General features: G+C 33.3%; 1 protein-coding gene across 1 annotated transcript in view; it reads left to right on the top strand.

Annotated features, from left to right (window-relative positions):
- Nucleotides 1-6,429: 6,429 nt before the first annotated feature.
- LOC124359229 (nucleotide exchange factor SIL1) overlaps nt 6,430-15,827 on the top strand; it is a 42,940-nt gene continuing 33,542 nt past the window's right edge. The window contains exon 1 of the mRNA XM_046811800.1: nt 6,430-7,126. Within this exon, the coding sequence (XP_046667756.1) occupies nt 6,982-7,126 (145 nt within the window). The 5' untranslated portion in view covers nt 6,430-6,981. The remainder of the gene's footprint in view (nt 7,127-15,827) is intronic.

Raw genomic sequence — 15,827 nt, 5'->3', positions numbered from 1 at the left:
TCTCCTTATTCCTGGCCCACACTGATGAACTGGTTCAGTTTATAAAAGGCATGTCAAGCTTTCGGATATAAGTAATTAGTACGCCTGGGCAACTCCCCAATAGTCTTCAATCGAGACTTTCTGTGTTTTTTGACTTTTGAATTTTGGATTTTTAACTTTTAAATATGTAACCGAATGGGATTTGGGTAAATTTTATAATTTTGTTATAATTTAATATTATCAGTAATTATTCAATTTTGAAGCAAATTTTGATTTTAATATTCTACCTTTTACAGTAAAGTTAACTAGTAGTTACAGTCTTTCATCAGGATTTCTAAAGAATATTGAAAGGTATTTCTGATGATTTTAAAATAAGAAATTTATATTTTACAATATAATCAGACTCGTTAGTTAGTTTACTGTTCTAGTCTGAACGAATTTTATATTCAAAACAAAAACTATATCTTTATGAAAAATTTGGTAAAAAAATTCAGAACATAAAATAAAGCAAATTTTTTGAAAAGGCTTGTGTTTGGAATAATAGTATTAAATACTATTGTATTACGTTAATTCTGTGTATCGTAAATAGCTAAAATACAACAAATTCTGTATAAGAATTTATTTTACTGTCATTAATTTTAGAATAACGATGAGTTAAAGTAGAGAAAACTTTATAAACTATTAATTATAGAAAATTATAACTATAACTATAAGAAAATTATAAACACAAAACCGTGTTTTTTCTACATATTTTTGGTTACCATAATTCACAAAAACACACAATCTATTTTACTTTTACTCAAATACAAGAATGAATACTAATTAATCAGTAAAAAATTGTTTCCAAGGTAATATAGTTGTATATTTTAATGTGGTAGAGGTTTGATGTTAGATGTTTAACGTGTGAGAGAGGCCTCCGGGACCAGGCTCCTTCAGGGATCTTCTTTAGAAGAACAAACTAAAGTCTGTTGTCATTCGTTCTCATCACGAGGCAACACCGCCCTGGGCGCAGTCTAGCGATTTGCGCGTTAATACGGGCAGTTACGGTAAATTAACAAAACCTGCGTGGTGAATCTATACAAACTGTCATATGTTTACATACATGTGTTTTGTCAAAACTTATTTTATTATTCTGTATTATTGTTCAACTATATTAATTTTCTATGGTTTGTTTTGAAATAAATCCCTTTATTCTGTTACTTTACGAACCGGTTTTATTTTCAATAGCAATATTTAAGCATCTCATGTAGTTTGAATGTCAATAATATGCATCCTGTTTTATTCTAATTCTAATTGACATGGATAGGTTTTTAAGACCTGACAAATTTAATACTGACCCAAGTTCACCCTTTTGCTCTAAACTTTGGAAATACTGGTTAAAAACATTTGAGACCTTTGTGAATAGAATCTCGACAAAGGAAGGAAGCGTTACATCCGAGGATTAACTGAATATCCTCATCAATCACGTTTCACAACCAATCTTTGAAATCATATCTGAGTCCACAATATACGAAGCATCAGTTGATATTCTGAATAGTATATTTATCAAACCTACAAGTGAAATATTTGCAAGGTATCATTTAGCTTCAAGTAAGCAAAGATCAGGTGAGTCCATCAGTGAGTACTTGTTGACTTTTAAAGTACTGAGCAAAGACTGCAAATTTTCGGCAGTTACTGCTGAAGATCACACAAATAACTTTATTCGAGATGTTTTTCTAAATGGACTTTTGTCTTCAACAATTCAACAACGGCTCTTATAAAAATCATACTTTAACTCTGGAAAGAGCTTATAATCAAGCTCTTGCATTAGAAGCAGCTCATAATTAATCAGTACGTTATTCTAATGTTGATATTGTTTTAAATACTACTGCACCCATAAATGTTCCTCCTGACAATCAAGACACAGCTTTTGGCTGTTCCTTCTGCTAAATGCTACTTTTGTGGATACAGTCAGCATCCGCGTATAAATTGTCCACCTAAATACGCTATGTGTAACGTATGTTCTAAATCGGAAAATTACTTTAAGGTCTGTACGTCAAGACTTTAGATAAGTAACGTTAAAACTTCTAATGCTGTTGCAACTACTTCAAATGTTGTTGCTACTATTACAGCAGCTTCTTCATGCTTTAAAAATGCTTTAGTTAAAGTAACCATTGACAAATACGAAGCGGAGGCATTATTAGATAGAAGCCATTCTCTCCAGTCAATAAAACTATTAGGCTTTGAGATAAATAACAGAATTACTAATAGATCAGGTCTAAACCTGATCAGGACAGACTCAAACCACAAGGAAATCTACCACTGCCTACAGTCACAGCTTCGTTAAGAATAATTATTGGTATGTTATCACATTATTCTAAGTGGATACCGTATTACTCGGACAAAGTTCGAAGTTTAATACAAACGAAAATATTTCCAGTTTCATCTCAGGCTGCCTCAGACTTCGAAAACTTGAAACAAGAAATAATAAAATCTGCCGTGTTTGCTATAAATGACAGTATTTTGATTGAAGTTGAAACGGATGCATCTAAGCATTTCATTGCTGCTAGCCTCGTAATAATGGACGTCCAACAGCATTTTTCGCAAGAACCTTGACATCAAGTAAACAAAGACACTCTGCAGTAGAAAAAGAAGTTTACGCTATCGTTGAAGCTTTGAAAAAGTGGCGTCACTTTCTGATTGGTCGTCACCTCCGATCCATCACTGCCCAGAAATCTGCCTCATTCATGTTTTACAATAGTCACTCTAGTAAAATTATAAACGAGAAGATACGTAGATAGTGCTTAGAACTTGCATGGTATGAATACGACAATTTTTACAGACCTGGCAAACAAAATGATAGCTGGCACACTGTCCAGAATTTGCGGATCAACAAGCAACAACTAACTGTATCAACTCCATGCTCAACTTTGTCATCCTGGGATTACTAGGATGGCCCACTGGGTAAGAAGTCGGAATCTGCCTTATTCTTTAGAGGAGATAAAGAAGATGACTGCTATATGTCCCATCTGCGCAGAAACAAAACGCCGTTAATAAAAGCAACTGCGTTAACCTTAAACTTTTAAGGTTAAACATGGCTTTTAAGGGCCTATTGCCAACCAACTAAAACAAAAATTTACTGACAATTGTTGATGAATTCTCGTGTTTTCCTTTTGCTTATCTCTGCCCCGACATAACATCGAGCACATGTAATGGAAAAGTTAAGTGACCTGGTTTGTTTATTTGGATTACTCTCTTATATTCATACTGACAGGGGCCCATATTTCATGTCAAAAGATCTTAAAGACTTTCTTATCTCCAAAGGCATAGTGACAAGTCGAACTACATCATATAATCCTCAGGGAAATGGCCATATCGAACGTTACAACGGCATAATCTGGAAGGCTTTTATACTGTTTGTTAAAAAGTCGCAAATTTAAGAACATATGAATGGGAGTATGTTTTGAATGATTCCTTACAATTTATTAAATCTTTACTATGCACTGCTACAAATGTGACACCGCATGAACGAATGTTTATTCATTCCAGAAATCTTCAAAAATCCAATCTTTACCAACTTGGCTACTTGACTCTGAAAATATTTTCTTGAAGAGAAATGTAAACCAGACCAAGTACGATCCGCTCGTAGATGAGGTCGAACTAATAGATGTAAGTCCCAATTATACAACTATACGTCTCAATAACGGAGATGAGAAGCCAGTTTCCCTGAAACAGCTAGCTCCGAAAGGAGACAATGCCGCTGTACTATCAAAAGATACCACATTTCAATCTGTTTTGGTAGTGGACCAACCGGATACTAATATCTCTGAAGACAAATATCAAATCAGGAAATATTTATGAAGGACAAGCAGCTCTCCGCTATATCGTGATCGTCTTGCATCACTTACTAATTCATCTAAACAAAGTAATTCACACGCTCCGTCACAAAACATTGATTCCCCTCAACCAACTAAACAAATTCATAATTCTGACTACCCGCCTTTAAGACGAACTACAAGAAATATACAAATTCCAAAATACTTACAAGACTATCCCCTATCAAGGAGTGGTGAATTTGGTGAATAATGAATTAATACAAGATATTATATGTTTACATCACCTGTGTTTTGTCAATTCTTATTTTATTATTCTGTATTATCCAACACTGAATCAATTTTCTGTGGTTTGTTTTGAGATGATTAAAACCCTTTATTCTGTTACTTTACTAACTGGGTTTTATTTTCCATTACAAACTGCTCAATTTAATTTGTGTTGTTTTAAATAGCTATATTTTCGTTGTTATCGATATAAAAATGGAAATTTATTTTTAACGAACAGTTTTATATGTACAAAATCAAACGTTTAAACCTCTTCGTGAGACACCCGGTATTTATATATAATACTCACTCACTTTTAATGTTATATAAATAATATTAGTAGTTGTATTTATATGATATTAAAGTTATTTTCAGGCTAAAAGTTTTTCCTCCGATTTGTATAGTTCAGTGTACACTATTATTACAGTGCTGGCCAAATTATTAGACTAAAGCATATTTTTTTGTTTTTCTTCTCAATTTTTACTAAATAAATTTTTAATTTCATGTTGGTATATATTAAAGTATATACCCTCATTCGTGTGTTACTTTATAATAGTATGAGCATAAAATTTGGTAATCTTATGTTGGCGGGTGGCAAGACTGCCTGTTTTGTTTATCATCTGCCTTTACAAATCTACCAGCTCCAAAACCAAAATCAGGTAACAGTTAATTTTTCCTGTGGTTAACATGTTTTAGGTTCAGTAGATCTTTCTATTAGTGTGTTCTGTTATTATTAAAGTAAGTTTAAGTTCATTTGTGAGTGTGTGAAACCACTTTTTTACTTCCTTATTGGCTATTTATAAAATTATCAGGAAATGGGTAAAAAGAGGACCTTTCATCAAGGAAATGTGCTGTGGCCAAGGTTCTTTTGGAAGAACAACATTACACACAAACTGAAATAGCACACAGACTAAATATTTCACAGAAGTCAGTTAGTAGGATCAAGAAAACACTTGATATCAGTGGTATTTATAAATTCAGCCGTATCGGAAAATGTGGCCGGAAGAAAGCGTTAAGTCCAAGGATGGCCAGAAAGTTGAAAAACATGACACTAGTCAATAGAAAAATGACCAGCAAGGTTCTTAGTGACCAGTTAAGAGATTATGGCACAAATGCTTCGCCCAGGACCATCAGAAGAACCTTGAATGAACAAGGTCTTCGCGCATGCATGCCTACAAAAAAACAAAAAATAACACCAGCAATGGCTAAGAAGAGATTAGAATGGGTCAAAGGGATTCATTTCTCTACTGAATCCTGAGGGTACTGTACCTTGTTCCAATCATCATCAGTGAACTAAATGCCTTTGGCACATTCCAATCTCTTCTTAGCCATTGCCGGTATTATTTTTTGTTTTTTTTTAGGCCTGCATGCTCGAAGACCTTGTTCATTCAAGGTTCTTCTGATGGTCTTGGGCGAAGCATTTGTGCCATAATCTCTTAACTGGTCACTAAGAACCTTGCTGGTCATTTTTATATTGACTAGTGTCATGTTTTTCAACTTTCTGGCCATCCTTGGACTTAACGCTTTCTTCCGGCCACATTTTCCGATACGGCTGAATTTATAAATACCATTGATATCAAGTGTTTTTCTTGATCCTACTAACTAACTTCGGTGAAATATTTAGTCTGTGTGCTATTTCAGTTTGTGTGTAATGTTGTTCTTCCAAAAGAACCTTGGCCACAGCACATTTCCTTGATGAAAGGTCCTCTTTTTACCTATTTCCTGATAATTTTATAAATAGCCAATAAGGAAGTAAAAAAGTGGTTTCACACACTCACAAATGAACTTAAACTTACTTTAATAATAACAGAACACACTAATAGAAAGATCTACTGAACCTAAAACATGTTAACCACAGGAAAAATTAACTGTAACCTGATTGTGGTTATGAAGCTGGTAGATTTGTAAATGCAGATGATAAACAAAACAGGCAGTGTTGCCACCCGCCAACATAAAATTACCAAATTTTCTGCTAATACTATTCTAAAGTAAGACACGAATGAGGGTATATACTTTAACATATACCAACATGAAATTATAAATATTTTTAGTAAAAATTGAGAAGAAAAAACACAAAAATGTGCTTTAGTCTAATAATTTGGCCAGCACTGTATTCACATAATATGAAAAATAGTAGCAACAACTTAAATTCCAGTTAAATTGAGTAAGTTCTTTTGGACCTACTCAAAAGTGTGTGGTTAGTAATTATTTTCACGAATAATGAAATGTTGTCTAAATGGTTTTACCACTGGTTTGGATAGCTTCTTAAATTTACTACACTCAACTTAAAAAAAAATGTACGATTAATTTCCGCATTTCTCCTAAAAGAACTAAAACCAGAAGTAGCCCCCACTATATAGGCGAATCACCCACGGTAAACAAGACACCTTTTTTCGGAGTATTGCCTATGCACGACAGTTGTTGCGTCAGATTAAGATTGTATTTGTTTTTTGACGGTTTTCTGACGTGTCGAGTTGATATTGGAGAGGTCTGAAACTGACATACACTTGTAGTACATACGAGACAAGATTATAACAGTTGTTCCTATAGATTCTTTACCTTACTATGTTTGGTTATGTTATACCATTATTATATCATAGGAGAATATCTGAGTGTCACATCACATTCAAAGAGGACTAGGCATCCGGTATAGGGCATTTTACTATTCAGCGCATATTATTCTTTTTATATTAACCTATAAGTTGCAAGTTACAAAATAAAAAAAAAAAAAACAACTAATTTTATATTGTTGAAAACACTTTTAAAAATAGTGTTAGGTTATTTTCTATTTCATTGTGTAAGATAAATCAGATTAGGGACAAATCTTTATTTTGTATATCCATAAGCTAATTTGTTTATTACCAAAGTCAACATTCATTGTACAGTGATTGCCATAGTAGTGGCGTTTAGGAGGCAAGATTGAAAAATGAAAGGAGAGCTCTTAATTGTGGTTTTCTTAACTTTTACACTACATTTAGTTGAACTCCATGAATCTAGATTCTCTGTAGAGAAAGAAAACAAGCGAGAAGGAAAGAGGAAGTTTACACATGAGTGGCAAGAAATCGGAGAAGGTAAGCCAAATTATTACCTGGATATTTAATTTCATGTAATTAATGGCCCATTCATTTTCATGTTGGTATAGAAAACGGGTAGGGTACGATAAGCGGACCCGGTTATTTATGTCGAAGAATGTAATCATCGATACCTAATATTCGCATCTCAAATCCTAGACTATAAATCGATATAAAAGTATCTATAGTTCTGAATTATAGCAATCACATGTTTTAAATTAAAATATGAATTTAATATTTACAGTGATCAAACAAATTATTATAACCAAAGTTAGGAAAACTGAAGACGACCATATTTGCTCCTCTCACAGTTACAGTTGTTTCTTTCCCACAAATTTCACATAATGGGTTTTTCGGTACTAGTCCAACATGTTGAAGCCACGAAACACATGTCGTGTAGTTTTCTAAAATTGACTGCCATTTTTAATAATCAAATGTTACTTATCTAAAATTGTAATATTACCTTATGTGTATTATTTGAAAGTGTTTACAGCTGTTGATATAGATTATTTAAGTTAATTGTTCAAAATAATTAACCAGTATCGATTGATTACATTGATCGTTATGATTAAGTAATATCTAATATCGGTTGTCAATTTCGATATAAAAAACCGGGTCCGCTTATCGTACCCTACCCTAGAAAACCTACAGTGTCACTAGAGGTCCATTTCAAATCAACCAATGAAAGAATAAATTTGGACCTCGACCTCTCAGATTTTTTTTTATGGAAGTTTTGCATACTAAGACTAGGTAAAATGCAAAATTTTACATTTTCTGTATTTTGGTTTTGAATGACAGGCTTTTTAAAAGACATAAAAAGGCAGTTTTTGGTCATGTCTCGGTATTTTCTAAACAACATAGCTAAAAATACTAAAGCTAAAGAGATCAAATTTGTGGTATTCTTTTCCATTTGAAATGCTCTTGGGTAGACTACGATAAGTGAATCTAATTTTTAATTTCAAAATTATCAAATGATATTTAATTATACCCATCAATATATTCAACCAATAGTAATTAATTTGAACAATAAAAAAAATCATCTACACCAGCTGTACACACATCTTTTTCATATGATAAACACAATTTTTGGGTAGGGTACGATAAGCGGACCCGGTTTTTTATATTGAAATTGGCAAACAATATTATTTAACCATAACCATTGATACAATGAATCGATACTGATAAATTATTTTGAACAATTAACTTAAATAATTTATATCAACAGCTGTAAACACTTTCAAATAATACACGTAGGGCAATATTTCAATTTTACATTATAAGTAACATTTGTTTATTAAAAATGGCAGTCAATTAAAAAAAAAAAAAAAAAACTACACAGCATTGCTTTGAAAGATGATAAGACATGATTTTTGTGGCTTCAACATGTTGGACTCGTACCGAAAAACCCAGTATGTGAAATTTGTGGGAAACAACTGTAACTGTGGGAGGAGCAAATACTGTAAGGTCATCTTCAGTTTTCCTAATTTTGGTTATAATAATTTGTTTGATCATTGTAAATATTAAATGCATACTTTAATTTAAAACATATGGTTGTTATTGAGGACTATAGATGAACTTTTATATCGATTGGTAGTCTAAGATTTAAGATGCAAATATTAGGTATCGATGATTACATTCTCCAGTATAAAAAACCGGGTCCGCTTATCGTACCCTACCCCAATTGTTATCATATTTAAAGTAACTTATTTTAAATAAAATAAGATAGGTATAATTAGAAAACTATGTAAAATAACACTAAAAGATAATTTACTGTGTCTTTCTTGGTTTCAATATGTTTGTTTGTTACAATGCCTTAATTATTTAAAGGGCATGTTTCAAGTCACTTGTTTGTCTTAATGTTTGGTTATTGGTTATGGTTTTTAAAAATTATTTATGACATAATTTAATTGTTTATACTATTTCTATTAATTTGAAACTTGTTACTTTAATTTAGTATTTTATATACGTTTATATCGATTGATAGTTCTTTTATTCTATATTTAAAGTATCGATGATTGTAATAAGAAATGTAAAAATCGGATCCGCTTATCGTACTCTGCCCATGCTCTTTAATTTGATAAAAACAAATTTTTAATCCTCCCAAAAACGGTTTTTACCCCCACAATTCCAGTGCCTGTGCCACTCTTTGTTTGCCGCCCATGTAATCCGCAGTCGAACACGTAAATAACATTCAAAACAAATTCATGTCAGGTAATGTGTCGCAATTATGTAATAGATGCCATGGAGAAGACAGTGAAGGGTTAACTGGATGACATGAATGATAGTTACTTAACTGAGCTGTTCTGACCACAGAACATTCAGATCAGCTATCGGAAGCAGATAACACTGAAAATCATAGATAACAAAAAAACACAGTTCACCAGTATAACCACAAATTTATATTTAAATTTTAATTATTAAAAACAGTCATTTTTTATTTCCACCCCCTAAAACTATATTTCCATTTAGGAGGCTGAGCAGAATATCACTGATGTTCACTAAATATAACAAACTCATCTAGCTGTAATGAACCCGTCTAAAACAATGAAACAGCAGTGTATCTATAGCTAGAGGACAATAGCCCCACATTGTTGCACAAAGAAAATGAATGTAAAATTCCATGTTGAACTCAAAACTACACAATATACTTTAGAACGACATTCTAACATTTAATAAAAAAGCCTAAAATATTGTGTATAGGTAAAACAGCTTACTATTACATAAATACAACATAACTCGATTACAAGGTGGCTAATAGCCACAAAAAACATATATAGAACATCTTTATTTGAAATGTACAACACAGCAAAATCTGACCAATCAGAAAAAATAATTTTATAGTGAGATGTGCAAATATGATTCATATTGGCAGAAAAGCCCTCCCCACAGGAAAAACATCAAACTTCTCCAAAGAGATAGAAACTGTATCCAAATTTACGAAGAAGAACCAAAAACTTTAACTATCCTCATATGCAGTTGGTAGCCCTATTCTATCACTCCTTGAGCAAATGTGTGTATCCTGATTAGTCCCTCCATCAATGCCTACCCCTCCTTAGGTTGCTATTTTCCCCCCCACTCAGAAACCCCAATTTCTCTTGGTCCCCTAGATTGATGGACTAATTGCGATATCACTTCAAACATATCAATTATAGTACAATTATGTATCACGACTCAGTGGCGTAGCCAGAAATTTCGTTCGGGGGGGGGGTCCGAAATCGGGGGATCCGGGGGACGTTTTCTGTGTTATTTGCCAATGAGTTCACTGGTAAAAGGTAAATACCAAAAATATGGAGCTTTAGTAACTACGCCTTTTAGAAAGTGGAAAGATGTATTAGGCAAATTCAACTCTCACAGCAACTCTAGTACCACAAAGTTTCTTGTATAGCTACAGAAACCTTACGAAGTTCAATTCTGGCCGAGTAGAAGGCACCAAAGTGATGTTGGATTCAACGGATAAGAAAGAAAAAGAACAAAACAGAGCTTCACTCAATCTTATAATTGACACAACTATATTCTGTGGAGAAAATGAAATACCCCTTCGGGGACATCGGGCCACTGGCGGCCGAAAACCCTTTAGAAAAGGAGGGCAATTTTCGAGCGTTGCTCGGGTACAGATGAATCTACTGAAAATTCACCGGAAAAGCTTTACAGATTAGAAGTTCATCTACTTTGGATTTCACTGATTGAGGTATTTATGAATGAGTTATAATGATGATTTTTTTATCATTACACTGTAGACGAGTAGAATATAATTATCGGGAAAAAAATAAAAAAATCACTTTCGATCTGAAATAAAATACACCTGAAAAACTCTAATGATTAGAACTTCAACTACTTCGGACTTCAGTTATTGAGGTAAACGTGGTATTTTTGGTTGAGTTAGGACGACGATTTTTTGTTATCATTAAACTGTACTCAACTACCTATATAATTATCGAGAAAAAAAAAATCACTTCCGGTCGGTAAATACCGAAGAAAAGCTCTCTACAGATTCACGTGGTAAAAGTGGTACTTAGAATTATGTTAGGATGTTGATTTTAGGTATTAATTCAACGCCGACTAATACATATATAATTATCGAGAAAAAAAAACAATAAAATAACTTCCGGTCGGTAAATACCAAAGAAAAGCTCTCTACAGATTAAAATTTTGACGATTATGGATTTTACCGGTTGAGTGGTTGAGGTAAAAGTGGTACTTATAATTATGTTAGGACATTGATATTAGGTTTTAATTCAATGCCGACTAATAAATATATAATTATCGAGACAAAAAAACAAAAATAATCATTTCTGATTGGAATATACTAAGGAAAATGAAATAATACCTCAGCCAGTAAAATCCAAAGTAGTCGGAACTTCTTCAGTAGAGTTTTCCGGTGTATTATCTGACCGGAAGTGATTTTTTCAATTTTTCTTCTATAATTATATAGGAGTTAGTCGGCGTTCAATTGATACCTAAAATTACTGTTCTAACATAATTCTAAGTACCACTTTTATCTCAACGACTCAACCAGTGAAATCCAAAATCGTCAAAATATGAATCAGTAGGGCTTTTCCTCGGTATTTTCCGACCGGAAGTGATTTTATTGTTTTGTTTTTCGATAATTATATATGTATTAGTCGGCGTTCAATTAATACCTAAAATCAACGTCCTAACATAAGTCTAAGTACCATTTTTATCTCAACCACTCAACCAGTGCACTCCAAAATCGTCAAAACTTGAATCTGTACAGAGAGCTTTTCTTTGGTATTTACCGACCGGAAGTTATTTTATTGTTTTGTTTCTCGATAGTTATATATGTATTAGTCGGCGTTGAATTAATACCTAAAATCAACGTCCTAACATAATTCTAAGTATCACTTTTATCTCAACCACTCAACCAGTGAAATCCAAAATCGTCAAAACTTGAATCTGTAGAGAGCTTTTCTTCGGTATTTACCGACCGGAAGTGATTTTTTCTCGATAATTATATAGGTGCAATGTGCAGTTTAATGATAACAAAAATCGTCGTCCTAACTCAATGGAAAACACCAAGTTTACCTCAATCACTGAAGTCCAAATTAGTTGAAATTAGTTGAGTAGTGTTTTTCAAGTGTATTTTCCGACCAAAAGTGATTTTATATATCTTTTTCGATAATTATATACACGTCTACAGTTTAATGACACCTAAAATCAACGTCGTAACTTAATTCTAAGCAGCCATTTTACGTCCCCAAGACGAATTTGAACGAGGTGGTCGCTAATTTAAACTGTTCGCCGTGTTACGGTTCAGGTGACTTTGCGACGTCACGTGACCGTGCCCTATAGAAATACCGTGATTACACTACACTATCCTAAAGGCCGAGCCCAAAAGTATCGTTTGATACTTTATGATTTAAACGAAAGGACAATTATATTTTTAACAACAGTCACTTTAATCAATTACATCAATCAATTTAATGTTTGTAGACAAGAATAATGATAACTCTCCTTTTTTCTCCTGCTCCATGCTTTATTTTTTAATATGTCTTAAAATTTCGGGGGGGGGGTCCGGACCCCCTGGACCCCCCCCCTTCGCTACGCCACTGTCACGACTGCTTAAAAATTCTTTCGGGACATTCTAATATACTATTTTGAGAAATTGGTAAAAGTAGTTTTAGATCGTTGTAGCTAACGTGGCTAATGTAAACATTTACCTATCAACAGTTTTAAGGGATACTGATATACAATAACATAGCTTTTCAACTCTCCAAGTAGGTATGTTGTACTTTCCTTGGGCAGAGAAACATTTAGTTATTTGTGTGTTTTGTAGTATGTGTTATCAGTGGTTATGAGAAGGTAGATGTAAGTAATTAGCAGATAGTGATGTAGTACGAAAGTAGTGGATAATTAGGTTAGGTAAGTTCAGGTTATTTTTAGCTTTTCCTCACTTTATCGTGTTTTTACCTTACTCAGATCGGATTTATCTGACTTAATAGTCAAACACATGGCTGCAGTATAATGAGCGGTCACCACCAGAATCGAATATCAATATTCAAGATTATCTAAACTACCGAAACTAAAATGTCAAAGCGAATTAGGTTATAGGTATTTCAAATTACAGTATAATTCAGTTGTTTTTATATGTAAAAAAGCAATAATTTAGTTTTAGTTTAACCTGGACTGTGTATTTATAAAATGTATCTAACAAAACAGTATAACGTTTAGTTACTTTTTACTATTTTGAAAAATAAACATGCCTGACAACTTGTGCACAAATAACACATATTCATCACCATTGTACTTGTGGCCATTAATCAAATACTATACAAATTATTAATTGAATTAACTTGGAACATTATTGATATTCAATACAATCAAACAAAAAAATATCGGCAATTAGTTTTGAAAGTTATTTGTATGTTTGGGTGTAGATTACATGAGTAGTTACAATTTTTGGAAATGAATTCGTTTCTTTTCTAATTAGTAACTGTGTTTTTTATTAGTTCGTCATGTAATCTTATGCTATTTTTAATCAGGAAAAATATTTTTATGTGATTGGAAGTTATCATGTGAGTTGTAAGTAGATTGTACATCTATGTTGTGTTATTATTGCTCATTTATTAAACTAATGTTTGTTTTTTAGTTACAGTAAAGGAACAACCGGATTAGCCAATAAATATTTCAACGTTATTAACATATTTTGCTTGTCCTCCTGGTAATAAAACTACAGGGTGTTTCACACCACGTTACAGTAAAGGAACAGCCGGATTAGCCAATAAATATTTCAACGTTATTAACATATTTTGCTTGTCCTCCTGGTAATAAAACTACAGGGTGTTTCACACCACCTGTGCAGTGTTTATAGCAACCAAATAAATCAAGCTACATCATTCGTTTCATCTAATACTCCCATTTTTGACCCTAAAGAATTCAGTAAAATTACTTTTAACCCAGAAAAATATCCCAAAAGAGCGCTTTTTGGGTGGTAGGGATCGTTTCTGGAAAACTTTCAAATTTGAGCATAGGTCATATGATACCTCATTTTAAAGGTATTAATTTTTTGTATAGCAAAAGGTTGTTTTCAGGAAGGGTGTACTGGGATCTATACCAGGTTTTATAGACGTGCAGATCGTGGTGCCGGGGCAATTCTTGAATATCAGCATATAGGACCACTTCTCGTACGTGCAGTGGTACAAATGTCAGAATTCACAGTTTATTGAGGGTTTCCTTGCAGCTATCTCTCGAGCTAAGGTTTCTAAGAATTCTTATAGCTTTGTTTTATATAATAAAGATTCTTTGGAGGTTACCTGCTGATGTGCTTCCCCTTTGTGAGTGAACCACTGCAGTGCTTTAGAAGCTGAGCTGAAACGTCATCAATTCCTGGAGACTTGTCTCCAATTTCCTTTTCATCTGTATAGGCAAAATTGAGAAGTGCAGGATTTGCTGTCTGTTAGTGAAATTTGCAGTTCTTTTATGGTGACTGTTGTTTTGGACGAGTGTTCTATCTGCAATATTAGTGAATAATTGGTTTGGGTGTCAAGCAATTTCTAGTGGTTTATCAGTTTTGAGTCCATTTATTTCAGTTTTATTTGTGTTTTGTGGTGTGATGCATTTTTCTTTTCATTCTTAACTACCTGCCACACTGCCTTTGATTTATTGTCTGTACTTTATGTGTTTTATCAATGCCTGACGTTTCAGAGTTTTTAATCTTTCGTCATATTCTTTTTTAATTCTTTTAGTCTCCACCTTGTCTTGGGTATTTCCTGATGCCTGGTACTTTTGTAGGCTTCTAAGATATTTAACTCTGAGTCTGGCTGCTTCTTCATCACAAAAAGTCTTGTTTCTCTTTTTCTCTCTCTTTCGAAGTTTTTTTCTTCAGATAGAAATATCCATTACTATTTTTAATGTATTAATAAAGTTATTGTATGCATCCTCAGCAGTTTAGGCATTGAAAACTTCCATCCGGTCCTCCTGTTGCGGTTCTGTCTGAAGAGAGTCAAGGTTATTTTTAGTGAAACATCTGCGCACAACATTAGGAATGTCTGAATTTTTTGTTTTAAGTAAGATTGTGCTGAGTTGTGCAGTGTGATCAGATATTCCTACATGTATTACTGCTGTACTAAGTTCTTCATTTTTCATGTTTTTGCGTACAAAGTCTATGGAGGTAGGGGTAGTAGGTGTAATCCTAGTAGCTTGTAGCATCCGTCTTTCCATATTGTGCCTAGAAAGTGTTTCAGTGAATTGTTGATATTTATGTCATCAATTATAAATGTCAAGTGAGTGTCAGCCTTTGTTGTCTCAAGTACTGTGGAGAGGATTTCCAGAGACTCATCAAGCCTGTCATTCTTCACAGTACAGCTGCATGTTTATTGACTCTGTTTGATTTTCCAGATTGTGTGCTACAAATATTGCTACGCCCCTAGTCTGTGGTTCCGTCTGTTGAAACCTCCTTTGAGGGTGTATCCAGGAAGCCTTGTGTGATGTAGTAGTAATTCGTCTTTTAGGGCATGCTCAGTAATTGCTAGGTTTGGGCAAGTGTCATCTAGAAAGTTTGCTAGCCTATCGATTTTGTTTTGAATGCATTGTACATTTTGGTGGAGTATTTTTACGGGTTTGTCTAGGATTTCTATGTCTACTTTGGTCTCTTTTTTGTTCAAATTGCTTATTATGCTTATTTGTGTCCTGAACGCTGGCAAATGTCCCGTAAAATCCTGTTTTATTTTTTTATATTTGAACA

This window comes from Homalodisca vitripennis, chromosome 4 (assembly GCF_021130785.1).
Source record: "Homalodisca vitripennis isolate AUS2020 chromosome 4, UT_GWSS_2.1, whole genome shotgun sequence".
In the NCBI taxonomy this organism is placed as follows: Eukaryota; Metazoa; Arthropoda; class Insecta; order Hemiptera; family Cicadellidae; genus Homalodisca; species Homalodisca vitripennis.
The sequence above is the reverse complement of the archived record's forward strand: the minus strand, read 5'-3'. Positions and strand labels throughout refer to the sequence as shown.